General features: G+C 43.1%; 2 protein-coding genes across 3 annotated transcripts; both read right to left on the bottom strand.

Annotated features, from left to right (window-relative positions):
• Positions 1–3,214: 3,214 nt before the first annotated feature.
• Positions 3,215–4,457, bottom strand: LOC127330383 (uncharacterized). The gene is made up of 2 exons (XM_051356614.2): positions 4,182–4,457; positions 3,215–3,797 (listed from the first exon to the last, which is right to left on the bottom strand). Exons 1-2 carry the CDS (start codon positions 4,335–4,337, stop codon positions 3,441–3,443), a joined length of 513 nt encoding a protein of 170 aa, XP_051212574.1. The 5' UTR covers positions 4,338–4,457; the 3' UTR covers positions 3,215–3,440.
• Positions 4,458–5,733: 1,276 nt separating this feature from the next.
• LOC127334561 (uncharacterized) lies at positions 5,734–7,620 on the bottom strand. 2 transcript variants are annotated; one of them, XM_051361048.2, is made up of 2 exons: positions 7,423–7,620; positions 5,734–7,290 (listed from the first exon to the last, which is right to left on the bottom strand). In XM_051361048.2, exon 2 carries the CDS (start codon positions 7,159–7,161, stop codon positions 5,959–5,961), a length of 1,203 nt encoding a protein of 400 aa, XP_051217008.2. In that variant the 5' UTR covers positions 7,162–7,290; positions 7,423–7,620; the 3' UTR covers positions 5,734–5,958. The 2 variants fall into 2 exon arrangements, with proteins under 2 accessions (XP_051217008.2, XP_051217010.1); XM_051361050.2 differs by having other exon boundaries at positions 5,734–7,226.
• Between the last annotated feature and the right edge of the window lie 13,288 nt (positions 7,621–20,908).

Raw genomic sequence — 20,908 nt, 5'->3', positions numbered from 1 at the left:
AAGCGCCTCGTATCCTGACCCGGGGGAGAGGAAAATGAGGTTGGGCAGGTCGGGGCGGGTCCGGGTGTGGCCATTTCACAGGCACCCTTCGGTTTATATATGGAATGGCAGGTTTTCTGTTAATATGCTGAAGTATAGAGGGCACTTTAGTCATTGGCAGTGCGGGAAGCAGGGAAAAGCTTGGGAAGCACCTCCCGAGCTGCTTTCGCCCGCGGCGGGTTGGTTAGTTCATTTTCCGATAGCGCTTCCTCACAGCGCTTCTCAAATTTTGGTGTTTGTTTGAGCTTCTGCTTTTACACCTCTAAAAGCAGCAAAAGCAGAAGTAGAAGCCCAAACAAACAGGACCTGAGTGGGCTGCTTTTCAGCATTGCCAATGCATAGCGTCAGGGATGTTACCTCGCAGCTTTATTTTGGTTCGGGTGCTCCAAATTAAGTTCGGATAAGGAGGCAGACTCTTCATCAGGAGGCAGCCTCTTCAGCCATAAAATGAAAACTGAGTGGAAATGTGAGAGAGAAAAGAAAAACCAAATCAGCTTTTGAGAGAAAGACATATTAATGGAACCATATCATAGCATGCATATGTCAAAAGTTTTATCCAAGCCTAGTTGGACAACTGCCTCCATTGTTCATGCCCTAAGGGCATGGCCAACGCCTAGCCCCAGCATGTCGCCCCATCAGGCCAGCTAGGCTCGGATGTCAGAACTCAGCTTCGGTAGTCGCTCCGCAAACCGTCAGAGTCGCTTGCAGAGGAGGCCGCCTCCTCCGGTGAGAAAGAGAAAAAGCTGAGGAGAGAGAAGGGACAAAAGGATAAAACGAGAAGGGGATTGGACATGCAAGACTACAGTGCTACTCATCCGGTGCGGTGAAGAAAGTGAACACGGGGACAGAGAAGGTGGGTCCCGGTAAGTGGTGGTCTCCGTTGTGAGATTTTTGGTCCGGTGGATACTTCATCTCCTTCTTTTATCTTTTTGGACATGATGCAGTATCAAGTTATCCCTCCATTGCTCATGCCCTAAGGGCGCTCCCAATGCAGAACGATAAAGCCGTATCTTAGAGGTCTCCACGTCATCCATCAATAGAAATAGATATGTTCGCTCCAGTGCGTCGTCTCTTCTTTTTATTAGGCATTTATTTCTCTCCACCCTATCTTGTGCTATCTCACGCCAAGGAGCCCAATGGCATCGTCATGACATAATTTGAGGATGTGGCTGGTTTAGATACAGTACAACGTGGAGAACCAACCTGAGGTTGGGTGGTTAGGAGGGTGGTTGTACCCCCAGCCCACCAGAGTTCAAACCCCAGGTTTGACATCTGTGTGTCTCATAAAGGCGGAATATTCATTCAGTGGGAGGCGACGTTCCCGTCGACAGCGAGGCGCCTGTGGTGACTTCGTCAATTTCAAGATCCAATCCGCCGGCTCAGTCTTCCGGAGGTGCTCATAGGGGTAGGGGTGTGCGTGTGTGCGTTCATAGGGGAGAGTGTATGCGCGTGTATGTGAGCGTCTGCGTTTGTACTGTGTTTCTCAAAAAAAAAAAAGATACAGTACAACGTGGAGCGTTGTGACTGCTCTAAGCATCTCTAGTCCAGACAACGCAGATCGGTCCATAAAGAAAGGGGGTATGCGTTTGTAGTGGATTTTTGGACACACCATCGTGTAGATGGTTCGGCCCGTAAATTTTTTACGCGGTCCTGTTTTGTGGCTGCATCGGTCAATGTATATAAGTATATTCCGTCGAACCCTCGTCCGTCCACATCCTCTCCCCCTCCGCGGCACCGTCCACCTCCATTTCGGCGCAGGCGACCGTCACCACAGATCTTCCACACCGCATCACCATGGTGTCTGGTCGGTCCTCAAACCAAGACGAGGCACGGAAGATATGCTCTGACATGGTGCGCATCCGCAACTCATATAGGTACACCAAGTAAGGCATGATGACGCGGCACTTGTTCAGTCGACAGGAGGCGAGCTTCGCCTCGAGCTTGCGTCGCACCTCCTACGCCTCCGCGACGACCTCACGCCGCACCGCCTCCTCCTCAACCTCGCGCGTGCTACCACCAGTGAAAGTGGAGGTGGATGTGGTGCCAGGGTTTGCTCCAGGCGACTATGTCGATGATGAGGAGAAGACGACGCCCACCACCTCTTTGTTGTCGTGTTGGTCCAGGAGAACACTCGTCGGGCCGCAGACAAGGAGGAGGAGTGGTGCCGGGAGGCGAATACGTGGAGGAATGTCTTCGTCGACCCCGACTTCGACGAGGAGGAGTGAGCCACCCCACGCCGCACTACTGCGACAATAGGCTCCAGTGAGGTATCCCGGAGCCGCATTTTCGTAGATTAGGATATCGTGGCATCAATTTCTGTAGAATTGAGGGCTGATATTGCACTGCAATTGTTCCGATTTCAATGTTGAAACTCAATGTATGAACTGAATGTTAATTTCCCCTGCGAAGTCTTTTTTTTTAATTAACATGCTCATTTACGTTGTCTGTTCTGCACGACGAAATTTGACACCGCAAAGGTGGTTTGCGGTGCACTTCAAACACGATTTTGCAGTTTAGGAGCATCTCTAGGCAAAACACGCCGAATCTTAAAATAACTGCAGTTTTGTGGTTTTTGGTCGAACAAACATCCAGACCAGAAATCTCAAAACGGCCTGATCCGGATAATTTTTTGCAGCAAATTTCAACCGTGCCTCCGGAACCCGTATATACTGAGTATCGAGGGGTAGGTTCCCAGTTATCGCATTCCCATCTCACGCGTGGCATGAGGGACATATCAGTTCCGCTTTTCCCGCATGTGGCGCCGCCGCCATCTTCACCATGAAAGATGAGAGAGTACCAGTAGTTAGATCTTGATAATGCAAATGGTGACGAACCGAGAGGCATCATTTAGAATGTCAACGAGCGACGGGCACAATGCTAGCTGATTCGAGATAAACTAGCATAGGCACCTTACTGGTATTTAGTATTCTGGTTTGTTATTGTCTCGTATTGTTGCAGTGGAGACATGCATGGAGATTTAACTGACTGTTCAGTTAACCTATTTGCGGTATGGAAGAAGAAAATCGCTAGAGCAGATCTTGCATACATGTATCCAGTTTACACCGCAAAATCGGATATACAGTTATGCGGGATCTACTCTGTCGCGACAAATTTTACACCGCAAAACATGTATCCAGTTTACCGCATCCTTGTTTTACGCCGCAGCTGCTAGAGATACTCGGAGAAAACCTCTTATATAGAGAACGATTTGCAGCGTACACTGTCCAATCAATCAAGCAGCATCAACAGTCGAATGCCAATAAAATCAAGTGATGCACAACCTAGCCATGCATACAGGCATACACACCCCAACAAAAAATGGCGCCCAAATAAACAAGAATGCCATTGTCAATCTCGAGAATCCTCTTTCAAGGGCACAAACATTCTCCCAGATATTTATTTCAGACAGATGCATCAGCGACGACCTTGCTCTCTTCAACACTTGGAGCAGGATCAGCAGCAACCTGAGCTGCATCAGGATCCACACTGCTTTCTTCAACACTTTGAGCAGGAACAGCAGCAACCTGAACCGAATCAGGATCGACACGCTTCTCTTCTTCCGCTACCGGTGCTTGCGTGTGAGGATCCTGCTCAGCCTTTGCTCCCAGTTCTTCACCCGTGTGGTCTTGCTCGGTCGTTGTGACGGAGGGCTGGACGGTGAGCAGCTCCGTTGTTGCTCGAGTGTTGTCAGCAGGAGCAGCTGCTGGTTCAGCCTTCTTCTCCTCCTCATCTGGAGCCTCTACGTCACTGTCGGCGTTCTGTCAAACGGAGCAGATACATTAGAGCTTCTTGGGTCAGGAAGGTATAAACAGCACAAATTCCAGGATACGTCATCTCGATAGCAGGGGTACTAGAAATTCTGCTACTTATGAAATTTATTGACACTCTACGTAGCTAGATTTTCTCATGTGGGATGTGGCTATACATATATCAAACATGAGCATAACTGAAGTACTGGGAAATATAAAACCAAATTTGTTACTAGTTGTAAGTGAAGACTGACAGATGAGGCAGCTGCTAAAGCAGGTTTATGGAATATGCAAGGAGTAGACTGACTAAACATGCCATTTGCATACATGGTGCAAAGTTAATGACCTTTACCGTGCCAAAGTAGCGAGGGAAGAAGAACCTAAGCTGTTTACCTCTTTGAGCAACTCACTGAGGGACCTCCGGCGACTCCCGTCGGCGGCCGGGTCGGTCTCAACTACACCGGCCTTCTTCTCGGCGGCATCGTCCAGAACAAGAGGCGCGTCGCCCTCTACCTTGAGATCAGCAGGCTTGGTCGCACAAGCTCCCATCTCCGCCGCCGCCGAAACCACCGCAAGCACGAACGAGGGCAACAGAGAGGAAGCAGGCAGCCAGGAACACGCAGTATGCGGTATAGCCGGTGGCACGGTAGGTTAATTAGGTGCCGCGTTGCCATTGAGGCCGGCCGAGATATATATGCAAATGCAAGGAGACTCCAGTCAACGTCCTGGGGAGCACTGCTGCATAACAAACTCCTGCCCTGCTGCACTGCACTGTCATTGCGGTGGGTTTGGACTCGGTGTGCTGGTCTGTCTGCAGGACAGGCTCCGGAATTTCCTGACGCCCTTTCCCTTGTGATGCTAATCACACTAGGTTCGTGCATAATGATTCAGCGGCCCTTCTGTCAAAGTGATAATCATTGGACGAAAACAGGTGGTTCCGTTGTTAATTTGGTCGTAATCAGGAAAGCCTCCTGTCTGCCTCGCATGATTGCCCATCAGAGGTTTGTTCTTGGAGAGGGGTATAGTTAGTCACATAGCAGCATCAATCCTCGGTTTGATAACATAACGCACCGGTTGTTGCGTAACAGGTACTACCGGAAACAACCAAACCTTTTTTAAAAAAATCTGAATAATTACTGGAGAGATGAAGATTGAAAACCAGTGCACATAAACTGGGCTTGCTAGTTGACACATTCAGAGACAATTTGATCGCAACAGTGAAAAGCATATCAGCACCAGCAACTCCATTGTTTTACCATCCCAGAAACATTTCCCAGGTTCCATGGACCATATGGCAATATCCTTGTTTGCTGGGAAATAGAGCAACCCTTCAGTTCTTTTTTCTTTTTTTTTTGAACGGAGCAACCCTTCAGTTCTTGTCAACTCAGAAGCCGGTGATTATATTCACCACATCAGAATCAAAATAACTTTGATGCTTGTCGTGATCTAAACACAGAGGTACAAACTGAATTCATGCCTGATGGTTTAGTATAAAACAAATGCACAACTTGTGCACAGTAAGATGGTTGATGCAAGTGGTATCCTAAACGTCATTTAGAAAGAGGGAAGAAGTCTACAAATTTGCAACCTGAGATCCTATTAACCTGAAAACCATGTTGGGGCTCCACAAGCACGTCCAGTCAATGCCCTCAACATGTTATAGCACACCGGTGGTGGTATGACCAGGGAGACCTCCTATGGACTGATGAGATGCCATAAAAATGACAAGAGTAGCAAACAAGAACAAGAAACATGCTGCAGGTCGACAGCAAAAGAAAAGCCAAATCAGAGAAATAACAGAAGACTAATGACAGCATAGACATACAAGCATTTTGAGATGTCAAAAAATACCAATTGTGAACATTTGATATCTGGAATATAGTCATTTAGTTGATTGATATGCAGTTAGCTGATCTAAAATTTAATCCAGGGCCACATATCAATATACAGATAAAAGACATATAACTATCATATTGAGATGTCAGGAGGTACAAATTGTAAGCAATTGACATCTGGAATAGTCATTCACCTAAACGATATGCAGTTGGCTAAGATAAAATTTAATCCGGGGCTACAGATCAATTTACATATAAATCTGTAAGCACCTGAAACAGACAAATGATTTCCGGCACTGCTAGGTTCTAATTCTATCATTTCCAGTCTGCAATAACTAGATATTCTTTGGTTTGATACCCATCTCTATTTCTTTAAGGTTCAGCTCCAGCTCCAGCCGCTCATTCTCCAGCCTCATCTTTTCATGTTCCAGCCTCGTCTTCGCGAGTTCCCTGTCCTTCTCCTCGCTGAACCCCAGCCACTTGAAATGGCGCTCATCCATTTTAAGCATATCGTTTTTTATCTTCAGCCGTTGTTTCTCAATTTGAATCCCCTGAGCTAGTTTCTTCTCACCAGATGAAGTGCCGGATCCCTCGCAAACTTTGTCCACATCAATAGCAGCGATTTCTGACAGATGTGACCCAGACTGTGTCTCGCCCTGATCAATCCGCAGCTTCTTGGTGCCATGACTTATGTGATGATGATATTCAGCAGTGGCCTCCATGACATCATTAAATTCATCATCTTCCTCGTAGTCATCATCCGAAAACGTCATATAATCATCGTTATCATCATAACCAAATGAGTTGTTCTTTCCATGATCATCTTGACTCCTAAGACCCAAACGCAGTGACTTCTGAAGGGTGGGATCTTCAAGCAGACACTGGCGATTGCGGTTGTGGTATGAGCACATCTCTTCATAATGCAGATGCTTTGAGCTGAGATGCTTCTTAGCTTCTTCCCTGAGTTTTCCCGAGAGTTTCACACCTTCAAGAAGTTGTGGGTTCTCGACGATCTGGCAGGTTGTTCCCCGGCCAAGAATTTCAGTGAGCCTCTTGTACCTCTTGTTGAGGTCGTTGAACTTGTCCTCGCACTGCTGCGGCGACACGGCGAATCCCCTCTCATTCATCGACCTGGAAACCAGCTTCCACTTTCCCTTCTTCTTCAGCATGGCGTGATTCCTCTTCCTGCTGCTTGAGCCGCCACAGTTGATGTCGACCTCCTCATCGATGTACGCCACGGCGGACACGAGCAGCTTGACCATGTCGCTGGTCCACTTCACCCGGCGCCACAGGGACTGGCAGGCCTCCTTCCAGCCGTAGTCATGGCCATCGTCTATGTCTTCGTCGTCGCTCAGTGAGATCTTCACCGCGTTAGCAACGAAATCCTGCACCGGAATCGCAGGGGAAGGTAACATACCATGATGGAGCTGGAGCTGGGGCTGGGCGAGCTGAAATGGCTGCTGGCGCGACTCGAAGGACGGCTCTATGTCGAGAGGGGCTCCGGGCATCAGTGTTCCTGGTGGCAAATTCCCCTCCATCTCCGAACAGACGGAGCTTCCCAGAAATCCCAACGTCTGCCCGGAAAGGGGTAGACAGCCGAGGTCTGCAACACGGCAACGGCAAACTATAGCTAGGCCATCAACACCAAAGAACCAGAATGGGGAATCCTATGAAGAAAAAAACAGCCCCAAATCAGATCAGCACATGAGAAATCCCCTTATGTTGACCGCGGATTTTTCCGCCTCCGGAGAGGGGAAATCAAGAACGGAGATGAACTAGGATCAGAGACGAAACCATACCGAGGGAAAATCCTTTCTTTCAGTCGTAGCAGCGAAAACTGGAACGAATACGACCGCGAATGCGAACCCCGTCAGAAAGAGCAGCGGCGCACGAGAGGCAGGGAACGTTGCCAATCTTGGGAAAATCTTGGTGGAATGGAGAGGGGAGGGAAAACCTTGCAAGGATTTATCTCCTCTTTTCGGCTGGTTGGTGGCAATCTGGCAGTAATCACGCGCAGAGATCATAAATGAGTACAGCAATAAAGGACGGGCAATTAAGGTTACTAATAAATAAATAAATTTAGTAAAGCCTGGATGCTTGCAAGATCATTCTCCAATAAATAAAAATTAAAAGAATGGAAGGAAGGAGCCAACTTGACAGGGATGGCGTGTGCTGATTAGTGCGGGGAGTGTGTGCGGCACACTGCGCACACGCATGGAACTTGCAGGGGAGAAATTCTACTCTCTTACCGCTGGGCCCCGCTCGTGGGCGTGCACTGCCGATGCGGCAGGGTGTGAGATCGACTTTGTTAAAAATACAAAATGTGTCTAAAGGTTTTCAAAAAAAATGACAGCACACATCCATATTTTATGTACAAGTGTACAATACACAAGAATTGCAGCTTCAGATTTACCAAAGAGACAATTTTGTGTCGGTCAATAGTGTGAAATATTATTCGCTCACAAACCACACTATTTATAGTCTTCTTTATTTTTATGTTTAGAATGATGTTTAGATGATTTATTTTTAACTTGTAGATATACATGTATGCATGTAATTTTACTAGGTTTTCCAATACTTTTAAATGTGATTATTACGAGTTGATCATTTGATGTGACCTAAAGCTTACCGGATCTACATAAGTTTACCCCAGAGTAAGCCCTCTCCCGATGTTGACACTATCGACATACGTCAAATACTTTTCATGCATCGAGCGGCTAATAAAAAGGAAAAAAAATAAACCGTCATGTATCAGTAATGTTGGCGCCGCACTATCCTACATTGAGATCACTATATCTTGTAATAAGTGTGTGAACGATATATGATATGATACGGTACGATACGCCAATATTTATAGTTGTACACTTATGAAAATCGCGCCTACTATATTAAGTGTGTGATCAATAAAAGGATACGGTACGCTTGGTCATACCTCGGGTTAGGCACCGGTCAAGGAGAGAGAAGGAAGCGGCGACTGGATGTGCAACGTGGAGGCGTGCGGTGGCGTGTAAGGGTTGGTAGGACAGGGTTACAAGGAGAGGATGTGGTTTCAACTTCTTTTTATATGGTGGCTCGTTTAGGAGTTTTCTAGATCTAAAACTTGGGTCATGAAATGTACTGGTGCTTAGGACACACCGGCTTTTTGGACTGAAAATGAAAGCCCGTGTCTGGCCTAACTTGTTTTCTATGCTGCAAATGAAGGCCTAGGAATGGCCCAATGCAAATCCCAAACATGCCCTAGACCATATTTTTGGGCTAGGTTCATGCCAGGTCATCGAGTCAGGCTACTCATACACAGGAACATGATGCGGTGCATCATGATATATCTAACTAAGTTCGGGACGTAGAAACTCCAAATTTTGAAACAAAAAAAAACACAAGAAATAAAAAGTTGTCTACCATGGATTTCTATAGAAATCGAGAATGCATAAAAAAGAAAAATGCCATCGAGATATCATGCAAAAAAGACATAAAATTGTGAACACAAAGAGCGGCCTCGTTTTTAATAGAAATACCACTATATCTACAATGCCTATTCATGTGGCTGATATGGTATCATGGGAACTTTCTATATGAATCATTGTAACACCGCGGGTTTCTAGGAGACACAAGGGTAGATTTAGGATTTCTGCATTCATCTTTAAAAACTAGGGGAATTTTTTTCGCTTTCTTTAAAACACAAAGTGCTCGCGATCATGACACTGATTCTCATGAATTAGGGTTTTGTCATCAAAAGTCAAAATATTGTTTGGATTCGAGATAATCTTTGTTGATATTAAGCAGAAAAGGGAAAACCTGGGTAAAAGTTAAACAAAGTTTAATTTAAATTCAAAAGTAGAATTTGAATATCACATTCAAATTTGATTTCAAATTATCATATAACTCAAATATCAAAGTAAAGAAGTTGTTCTGTAAAGCAAATGCACATTTTATTGATAACCAAGACATTACCATGTCTTTACATTGATTTTGAACAAAATAAGATCACAATTTAAGTCATTACAAATTTGGTTACAAATAGTGGAACCTAAACTAAACCTACACTACATCTTCACTTGGAGATGCTCAACTTGATCACCTGCAGATACATCAACAAACTAGAGAAATATGTTAGGATTAAAACGTTGCCAACACCACAATGGTGAGGCATTTTAATGTATGAGCTTGACAGGCAGATTTTAGGAATGATCCTAGAATCCATGCTTTGAAAAGAAGAGCAAATCAAAGAAAGAATATAGTGAACCAAGGTGACCAAGTGAGTGACCAATTGGCAAATGATCAGCAATAGTAAAGTAAAACCATTTAAAATTCAATTTTACTAAACCATGAAGTATTACAGGGAAACCTGATAGGAAAAGTAAAACTATGATAGTAAATAAGATAAAGGAATCATGTCAAGCTCATCTGTAACAAAAAAGGGGAAAAGAGAGCAATGGAAAGCATCTTGACACTAACAGTCAAGATTATTTCGGTAAACAACTAAGGATATAACAACAAAAGATATTTAGTAATTATGAAAAAGTATGAAAAGTTTAGTGAAAGTAATAATAACTATGTAATTGACAACAATGTCAAAATAAATATCTAGAATAAAACATAATGGGCAAGTGGTGCAAGCCAAGTAAACAACCGAGCTCAAGGCGTGATGAACAAGTTATATGGTTGAAACTTGAACCATATAGGGGGCACAAGGAAGCAACAAAGTCACTAATTGCATGTCATGAGGTGTCAAGCCCACTACATTAGTCAAGGGACTACAAATAAGGCAGTTGATGGCTTCCAAGTGCAGGAGATCAATTTTAGTCATTTTCAATAAGAAAGGTTGTCGAACCCACGACGAGCTGAAGGTATTGGTTAAAGGATTTGACAAGTAAACAATAATAAGAATGCAGTATTTTTGGTGTTTTGGGTGTATAGTTTGCAATGAAATAAAATGTAGAAAGTAAATAGCAATACGTAAATGCTCTCAATGCGAGAAAGCCTAATCCCCTATGCAGCAAGAGGACAATCTCAAGTGTGTGTGTGTGTGCCTATATGAGTCAAGTGTTCCCAAGAGCAGCATGGATTCACTAGCATTAATAGTTCTACATAACATGGTAAATATTTTGTCAAGTTTCATTCCCTTAGGGGAGAAGCATAAATTAGGTGCAGCCATAGATATGAGCAAGTGCACCCTTTATAATGGATCATAGAGCCATTATCATGTGCAATGTATAGTAATCATTAAGACATAAATGTCCCACCATAGCAATTAGATCATTGGTCCCCAACATAAACCCCTCTAATGCAACTCAAAGTATTGGAAAATGGTTCCTGTCACTCCGTGCCTTCCAACACTAATACATTACATTAAAATGTAGCCCTATGAGCCCATATAGGTGAAGAATATGAAGTCGACATTCGCATAAAACCATCATAGAACAACATAAAAGATAAAAACTTGATCAAATACTCATTGCACATCATATAGAATCATAGCCAGAAAATCCTATGCCCTCACGAAAGTGGGGAACTACTCACAAGTGTCAAACATGATATGGACAAGAGGCATAATGATTACAACACAATCTGAATATATAATCTCTCCACCAAATAATGACAAAGTACCAATCACAATCATGCAAATATCCCTTAAAATAGTATTCGGGGTTCAATCAAACACAAACTATGAGGGGGATGAAGTCGATCTCGTAGATGGTGATGGTGATGATGATGGTGTTGATGGAGATGGAGATGGAGATGTTGATGGAGATGCCTCCCCCTACATCAAGGAGGAGTGGTGATGACGATGGTGTCGATTTCCCCTTCACCGGACGCACCGGTGCGGTAGGATCTACCCTCTCCCGTAATAGGAGAGGACTTTCGCCTCCACTGCTGCCTCAATAAATCTCGGGAAAAATATGGCTTAGGTTTTTGGGAGAAACGGAGGCACATGTATAAAATGGGGCACGAGGCGACGCTCGAGGGAGAAAAGGGCATAGGTGGTGCACCCAGACATGGGGACATGCCACATGTCCTCTTTCCCCCTTGTGGCTCCCCTCGCGTGATTCTTTGGCCCACGGTCCTTCTCCCGGTGAAAAACTGATAATGCTCTGGGAGCTTTCAAAACTATAAGAGACTTGATAACTACTAGATGAAAGCAAAACCAAACTAAAGATAACTACTAAAACCGGGATGATGAACTAAAAAGCAAAATAGACTTGATATAATGATACGTCTCCAACGTATCGATAATTTCTTATGTTCCATGCCACATTATTGATGTTATCTACATGTTTTATGCACACTTTATGTCATATTCGTGCATTTTCTGGAACTAACCTATTAACAAGATGCCGAAGTGCCGATTCTTTGTTTTCTGCTGTTTTTGGTTTCAGAAATCCTAGTAACGAAATATTCTCGGAATTGGACGAAATCAACGCCCAGGGTCCTATTTTGCCACGAAGCTTCCAGAAGTCCGAAGAGGAGACGAAGTGGGGCCACGAGGTGGCCACACCCTAGGGCGGCGCGGCCCCCCCCTTGGACGCGCGGCCCTGTGGTGTGGGGCCCTCGTGCTGCCTCCTGACCTGCCCTTCCGCCTACTTAAAGCCTCCGTCGCGAAACCCCCAGTACCGAGAGCCACGATACGGAAAACCTTCCAGAGACGCCGCCGCCGCCGATCCCATCTCGGGGGATCCAGGAGATCGCCTTCGGCACCCTGCCGGAGAGGGGATTCATCTCCCGGAGGACTCTACGCCGCCATGGTCGCCTCCGGAGTGATGTGTGAGTAGTCTACCCCTGGACTATGGGTCAATAGCAGTAGCTAGATGGTTGTCTTCTCCCCATTGTGCTTCATTGTTGGATCTTGTGAGCTGCCTAACATGATCAAGATCATCTATCTGTAATTCTATATGTTGCGTTTGTTGGGATCCGATGAATAGAGAATACTTGTTATGTTGATTATCAAAGTTATGTCTATGTGTTCTTTATGATCTTGCATGCTCTCCGTTATTAGTAGATGCTCTGGCCAAGTTGATGCTAGTAACTCCAAGAGGGAGTATTTATGCTCGATAGTGGGTTCATGTCTCCGTGAATCTGGAGGGGTGACAAGAACCTCTAAGGTTATGGATGTGCTGTTGCCACTAGGGATAAAACATTGGTGCTATGTTCAAGGATGTAGTCACTAATTACATTACGCGCAATACTTAATGCAATTGTCTGTTGTTAGCAACTTAATACTGGAGGGGGTTCGGATGATAACCTGAAGGTGGACTTTTTAGGCATAGATGCATGCTGGATGGCGGTCTATGTACTTTGTCGTAATGCCCAATTAAATCTCACTATACTCATCATAATATGTATGTGCATGGTCATGCCCTCTTTATTTGTCAATTGCCCAACTGTAATTTGTTCACCCAACATGCTGTTTATCTTATGGGAGAGACACCTCTAGTGAACTGTGGACCCCAGTCCAATTCTCTATCTTGAAATACAATCTCTTGCAATCTTTGTTCTCTTGTTTTTACGCAAACAATCATCTTCCACACAATACGGTTAATCCTTTGTTACAGCAAGCCGGTGAGATTGACAACCTCACTGTTTCGTTGGGGCAAAGTACTTTGGTTGTGTTGTGTAGGTTCCACGTTGGCGCCGGAATCTCTGGTGTTGCGCCGCACTACATCCCGCCGCCATCAACCTTCAACGTGCTTCTTGGCTCCTCCTGGTTCGATAAACCTTGGTTTCTTTCTGAGGGAAAACTTGCTGCTGTGCGCATCATACCTTCCTCTTGGGGTTCCCAACGAACGTGTGAGTTACACGCCATCAAGCTCTTTTTCTGGCGCCGTTGCCGGGGAGATCAAGACACGCTGCAAGGGGAGTCTCCACTTCCCAATCTCTTTACTTTGTTTTTGTCTTGCTTAGTTTTATTTACTACTTTGTTTGCTGCACTAAATCAAAATACAAAAAAAATAGTTGCTAGTTTTACTTTATTTGCTATCTTGTTTGCTATATCAAAAACACAAAAAAATTAGTTACTTGCATTTACTTTATCTAGTTTGCTTTATTTACTACTACTAAAATGAGTAATCCTGAAGTTGAAGTTCGTACGTTTAAGCAACGAGGGGGAGAATGTTTAAGAGATGCTTGGTATAGAATTAGTGATGCTCATAATAGGTGCATTAAGAAACACTCCACCACTATCTTACTCAGGAATTTTTATGTTGGTATCTCTAGCTGGAATAGGTATGTTCTTGATAGTCTTGCAAAAGGTAATTTCCTAAGTACTCCTGCATTAGAAGCTAGCTGCATTATTGAGAGTCTATTTGGAATACCTCCTGTCGATGAAATTAAAATTGAAACCTCTCTTGAAGATGTTATGAAAAAATTGGAAACCATAGAGAAAAAATTTCCAAGTATTGAAGCTAAATTGGAAATGTTACTTGATAAAACTGATGAACTTGATAAATCCTTAGGAGGAATTGGTGAAAGAATTAGTGTCCTAGGAACTTGTGTTGTCCATGATGATCAAATCAATAGGATTTATGAACTTGAAAAAGCTATGGGAACCTTGGGTTCAACATTTTCTTCTCTTAAATATAAGGAGAAAGCTTATGTGGGTAAGGAGCAAAAGTTTATGTATGTATCTAAAGTGCCTAAACCAAAGAAGTATTATTATAGGCCTAAAATTGACAAAGCCCTTAGTACCACTGCGGATGGGGGAGCTCATAATAACGATACACCACCCTCCGATAATACTTGATACACACTTTCTGCGCCTAGCTGAAAGGCGTTAAAGAAAAGCGCTTATGGGAGACAACCCATGTTTTTACCTACGGTACTTTGTTTTTATTTTGTGTCTTGGAAGTTGTTTACTACTGTAGCAACCTCTCCTTATCTTAGTTTAGTGTTTTGTTGTGCCAAGTAAAGTCGTTGATAGAAAAGTTCATACTAGATTTGGATTACTGCGCAGAAACAGATTTCTTTGCTGTCACGAATCTGGGCTGTTTTCTCTGTAGGTAACTCAGAAAATTATGCCAATTTACGTGAGTGATCCTCAGATATGTACGCAACTTTCATTCAATTTGAGCATTTTCATTTGAGCAATTCTGGTGCCTCGATAAAATTCGTCAATACGAACTGTTCTGTTTTGACAGATTCTGCCTTTTATTTCGCATTGCCTCTTTTGCTATGTTGGATGAATTTCTTTGATCCATTAATGTCCAGTAGCTTTATGCAATGTCCAGAAGTGTTAAGAATGATTGTGTCACCTCTGAACATGTTAATTTTTATTGTCGCTAACCCTCTAATGAGTTGTTCTAAGTTTGGTGTGGAGGAAGTTTTCAAGGATCAAGAGAGGAGTATGATGCAACATGATCAAGGAGAGTGAAAGCTCTAAGCTTGGGGATGCCCCGGTGGTTCACCCCTGCATATTCTAAGAAGACTCAAGCGTCTAAGCTTGGGGATGCCCAAGGCATCCCCTTCTTCATCGACAACATTATCAGGTTCCTCCCCTGAAACTATATTTTTATTCCATCACATCTTATGTGCTTTTCTTGGAGCGTTGGTTTGTTTTTGTTTTTTGTTGTGTTTGAATAAAATGGATCCTAGCATTCACTTTATGGGAGAGAGACACGCTCCGCTGTAGCATATGGACAAGTATGTCCTTAGTTTCTACTCATAGTATTCATGGCGAAGTTTCTTCTTCGTTAAATTGTTATATGGTTGAAATTGGAAAATGATACATGTAGTAATTGCTATAAATGTCTTGGGTAATGTGATACTTGGCAATTGTTGTGCTCATGTTTAAGCTCTTGCATCATATGCTTTGCACCCATTAATGAAGAAATACATAGAGCATGCTAAAATTTGGTTTGCATATTTGGTCTCTCTAAGGTCTAGATAATTTCTAGTATTGAGTTTGAACAACAAGGAAGACGGTGTAGAGTCTTATAATGTTTACAATATGTCTTTTATGTGAGTTTTGCTGCACCGGTTCATCCTTGTGTTTGTTTCAAATAAGCCTTGCTAGCCTAAACCTTGTATCGAGAGGGATTACTTCTCATGCATCCAAAATACTTGAGCCAACCACTATGCCATTTGTGTCCACCATACCTACCTACTACATGGTATTTTCCGCCATTCCAAAGTAAATTGCTTGAGTGCTACCTTTAAAATTCCATCATTCACCTTTGCAATATATAGCTCATGGGACAAATAGCTTAAAAACTATTGTGGTATTGAATATGCAATTATGCACTTTATCTCTTATTAAGTTGCTTGTTGTGCGATAACCATGTTCACTGGGGACGCCATCAACTACTCTTTGTTGAATTTCATGTGAGTTGCTATGCATGTTCGTCTTGTCTGAAGTAAGAGCGATCTACCACCATATGGTTAAGCATGCATATTGTTAGAGAAGAACATTGGGCCGCTAACTAAAGCCATGATCCATGGTGGAAGTTTCAGTTTTGGACATATATCCTCAATCTCATATGAGAAAATTATTAATTGTTGTTACATGCTTATGCATAAAAGAGGAGTCCATTATCTGTTGTCTATGTTGTCCCGGTATGGATGTCTAAGTTGAGAATAATCAATAGCGAGAAATCCAATGCGAGCTTTCTCCTTAGACCTTTGTACAGGCGGCATAGAGGTACCCCTTTGTGACACTTGGTTAAAACATGTGCATTGTGATGATCCGGTAGTCCAAGCTAATTAGGACAAGGTGCGGACACTATTAGTATACTATGCATGAGGCTTGCAACTTGTAAGATATAATTTACATGATACATATGCTTTATTACTACCGTTGACAAAATTGTTTCATGTTTTCAAAATCAAAAGCTCTAGCACAAATATAGCAATCGATGCTTTTCCTCTATGGAGGACAATTCTTTTACTTTCATTGTTGAGTCAGTTCACCTATTTCTCTCCACCTCAAGAAGCAAACACTTGTGTGAACTGTGCATTGATTCCTACATACTTGCTTATTGCACTTATTATATTACTCTATGTTGACAATATCCATGAGATATACATGTTACAAGTTGAAAGCAACCGCTGAAACTTAATCTTCCTTTGTGTTGCTTCAATACCTTTACTATGAATTATTGCTTTATGAGTTAACTCTTATGCAAGACTTATTGATGCTTGTCTTGAAGTGCTATTCATGAAAAGTCTTTGCTATATGATTCACTTGTTTACTCATGTCATATACATTGTTTTGATCGCTGCATTCACTACATATGCTTTACAAATAGTATGATCAAGGTTATGATGGCATGTCACTCCAAAAATTATCTTTGTTATCGTTTTACCTGCTCGGGACGAGCAGAACTAAGCTTGGGGATGCTGATACGTCTCCAACGTATCGATAATTTCTTATGTTCCATGCCACATTATTGATGTTATCTACATGTTTTATGCACACTTTATGTCATATTCGTGCATTTTCTGGAACTAACCTATTAACAAGATGCCGAAGTGCCGATTCTTTGTTTTCTGATGTTTTTGGTTTCAGAAATCCTAGTAACGAAATATTCTCGGAATTGGACGAAATCAACGCCCAGGGTCCTATTTTGCCACGAAGCTTCCAGAAGTCCGAAGAGGAGACGAAGTGGGGCCACGAGGTGGCCACACCCTAGGGCGGCGCGGCCCCCCCCCTTGGCCGCGCGGCCCTGTGGTGTGGGGCCCTCGTGCCGCCTCCTGACCTGCCCTTCCGCCTACTTAAAGCCTCCGTCGCGAAACCCCCAGTACCGAGAGCCACGATACGGAAAACCTTCCAGAGACGCCGCCGCCGCCGATCCCATCTCGGGGGATCCAGGAGATCGCCTCCGGCACCCTGCCGGAGAGGGGATTCATCTCCCGGAGGACTCTACGCCGCCATGGTCGCCTCCGGAGTGATGTGTGAGTAGTCTACCCCTGGACTATGGGTCCATAGCAGTAGCTAGATGGTTGTCTTCTCCCCATTGTGCTTCATTGTTGGATCTTGTGAGCTGCCTAACATGATCAAGATCATCTATCTGTAATTCTATATGTTGCGTTTGTTGGGATCCGATGAATAGAGAATACTTGTTATGTTGATTATCAAAGTTATGTCTATGTGTTTTTTATGATCTTGCATGCTCTCCGTTATTAGTAGATGCTCTGGCCAAGTTGATGCTAGTAACTCCAAGAGGGAGTATTTATGCTCGATAGTGGGTTCATGTCTCCGTGAATCTGGAGGGGTGACAAGAACCTCTAAGGTTATGGATGTGCTGTTGCCACTAGGGATAAAACATTGGTGCTATGTTCAAGGATGTAGTCACTAATTATGTTACGCGCAATACTTAATGCAATTGTCTATTGTTAGCAACTTAATACTGGAGGGGGTTCGGATGATAACCTGAAGGTGGACTTTTTAGGCATAGATGCATGCTGGATGGCGGTCTATGTACTTTGTCGTAATGCCCAATTAAATCTCACTATACTCATCATAATATGTATGTGCATGGTCATGCCCTCTTTATTTGTCAATTGCCCAACTGTAATTTGTTCACCCAACATGCTGTTTATCTTATGGGAGAGACACCTCTAGTGAACTGTGGACCCCGGTCCAATTCTCTATACTGAAATACAATCTACTGCAATACTGTTCTACTGTTTTCTGCAAACAATCATCTTCCACACAATACGGTTAATCCTTTGTTACAGCAAGCCGGTGAGATTGACAACCTCACTGTTTCGTTGGGGCAAAGTACTTTGGTTGTGTTGTGCAGGTTCCACGTTGGCGCCGGAATCTCTGGTGTTGCGCCGCACCTACATCCCGCCGCCATCAACCTTCAACATGCTTCTTGGCTCCTCCTGGTTCGATAAACCTTGGTTTCTTTCTGAGGGAAAACTTGCTGTTGTGCGCATCATACCTTCCTCTTGGGGTTCCCAACGAACGTGTGAGTTACACGCCATCATATAACTCCACCAAGCTTGAGTTGTTGATGTAGATCTTATTTATTCTTCTTCTCTTGCTTCTTGGGATCTTGAAGGTTTTGAAGCAAGCCCGTCATGAGATCATAGGCTTGCCTTAATTGCCTATAACTCTTAACAAGATCTTCCCAAAGCTTCCCTATCTTTTCCTTGCTAGGCTTCCACTCCGGGGTTGATCCTCTCTCCTTTTTATTGGGGCAAAGATGATCCGACTCCCTTGGAAGATCCTTAGCCGGAACCCTCATATTTTCCCTATAGTGAAGATTGATAACAAGATTTATCAAAGACAAGAAATTTCTAGGAACTCTTCCACCAGTGCTTATGTGAGTGTCGCGCTTCATCCCCTTAGGAGGAGGCACAACTCCCACAGCAGCCACGGGTATAAGAGGTGGTTTAGTGTTGTCGGTGTGCTCGTAACCTTCTTTTGCTTCCTCTTCGTCGTCATATTCTTCTTCCTCTTCTTCTTCTCCATCGGAGTAGTCCTTTCTTCTCCTCATCCTCCACATGGATGTGGGGCTGAGCCCATCGAGCTCATCATCATAATCGTGCATTGAAGAGCATTGGTAGGAACCTCCAGAGGACATGGCAAAGACTTTTGGTGGAGAGAAATCTGAAAGAAAGGGCAGAAAAAATGTTCGCTCGAAATGACATGATGCGAGATTAAATAGGCATAGAGGGGTATATATTGATAGTTTTAGGTCAAAACGAAACATTGGAGTCCAAACGGAGGCAAAACGGAAGTCCGAGGGGCAAAAGACCTCGGGTAGCGTGCCTAGGCAGGGGGTGCAACCTGGGCCCCTTTTGCCCGTCTTGACTCCATTTCGTCCAAATCTTTCGCGATACGCTCTTATTTTCCAAAATAATAACTATCCTAAAATATGAAAAGATTCTGAGATTGATACGTACCTGATATCGTCTTTTATTGGTTTCTGATGTCTGGCAGGGGATAATTCTTTGCAATTATGGCTTCCGTACTATGGAGATTTAAATCCTCCACCTTTCCTATGAAGTTTTCACCTGCAATAGAATGCTTAAGACATTGTACATTAACAACATGAGGTTTAATTTGTAATCTCCATGAAGACGGATGGCTCCGGAGCGATACACCTCCTGCACAACTAATGGACCTTGCCACCTTGATGATAGTTTTCCTGCAGAAAACTTGAAACGAGAGTTGAACAATAATACTTGGTCTCCTATTTTGAATTCGTTCCCCTCTATCATTTTTTCATGCCAAATTTTAACTTTTTCTTTAAATAATCTAGCACTTTCAAAGCTTCATTTCTCCATTCATCTAGTAAGTTTAAGTCTAGGATTCTTTTCTCTCCCTCAGTTTTAAAATTAAAGTTGAGTTGTTTAACATCCCATCTAGCTTTATGTTCTAGTTCTATAGGGAGATGACATGCTTTTCCATAGAACATTCTATAAGGAGACATACCCATTGGATTTTTATAAGAAGTTCTATAAAACCATAAAGCATCATTGATTTTAGTTGGCCAATCAGACCTAGCTCTATTAAGCATATATGATATTAAGTTTCTTTTCTAATATGAGTTTTATTTCCCTATTACTTACTTCAATTTGACCACTAGTTTGTGGGTGATATGGAGATCCTACTCTATGATTAACACCATATTTAGCTAAGGTCTCCTAAAGACTCCATTTATGAAATGAGAACCAACATCAGTAATTAAAAATCTAGGTACTCCAAACCTGGGAAAGATGATGTCCTTAAGAATTTTCATTGTTGTAGCATGGTCAGGACTCTTTGTGGGAATTGCTTCCACCCACTTTGTAACAGTCTACTACAACCAAAATATGAGTATGCTTTGTGGTTGAGGCCGGGAATGGTCCCATAAAGTCAAATCCACATACATCAAATGGTTCAAGAGGCAGTGAATAATTCATAGGTATTTTATTTCTCTTACCAATGTTTCCCACATGTTGACATTTATCACAAGCTTTAACATAAGAAGCACAATCCTTAAATAAAGTAGGCCAATAAAAATCAGATTGTAATACTTTTTCAGTTGTGTGGTCTCCTGCGTGGTGTCCTCCATAGGGACTATCATGACAATCTTTTATAATGCTTTTATGTTCAAACTCGGGTACACAACGTCTAATAATACCAACTACGTACACTTTTCTTATAAACAAATGGATCATCCTAGAAATAATGTCTAAGATCATAGACGAATTTCTTCTTTGTTAATAAGTAAAATGAGGTGGTATAATTTTTCCAACTATAAAACTAGCATAATCCGAAAACCATGGAGAAGCTATTCTTGCACTTGATACATTAATGCTTGCAAGTTGGTCATTAGCAAAGCTATCATTAATAGGAGT

This window comes from Lolium perenne, chromosome 6 (genome assembly GCF_019359855.2).
Source record: "Lolium perenne isolate Kyuss_39 chromosome 6, Kyuss_2.0, whole genome shotgun sequence".
In the NCBI taxonomy this organism is placed as follows: domain Eukaryota; kingdom Viridiplantae; phylum Streptophyta; class Magnoliopsida; order Poales; family Poaceae; genus Lolium; species Lolium perenne.
This window is presented reverse-complemented; position numbering and strand designations above follow the sequence as displayed.

Bases quoted from the DNA above. Each gene is read 5' to 3' on its own strand.
- LOC127330383 (XM_051356614.2), bottom strand. From the start codon at position 4,337: ATGGGAGCTTGTGCGACCAAGCCTGCTGATCTCAAGGTAGAGGGCGAC. The intron at 3,798-4,181 runs GTAAACAGCTTA...TCCGTTTGACAG, and splicing joins TCAGTGAGTTGCTCAAAGAG to AACGCCGACAGTGACGTAGA.
- LOC127334561 (XM_051361048.2), bottom strand. From the start codon at position 7,161: ATGGAGGGGAATTTGCCACCAGGAACACTGATGCCCGGAGCCCCTCTC.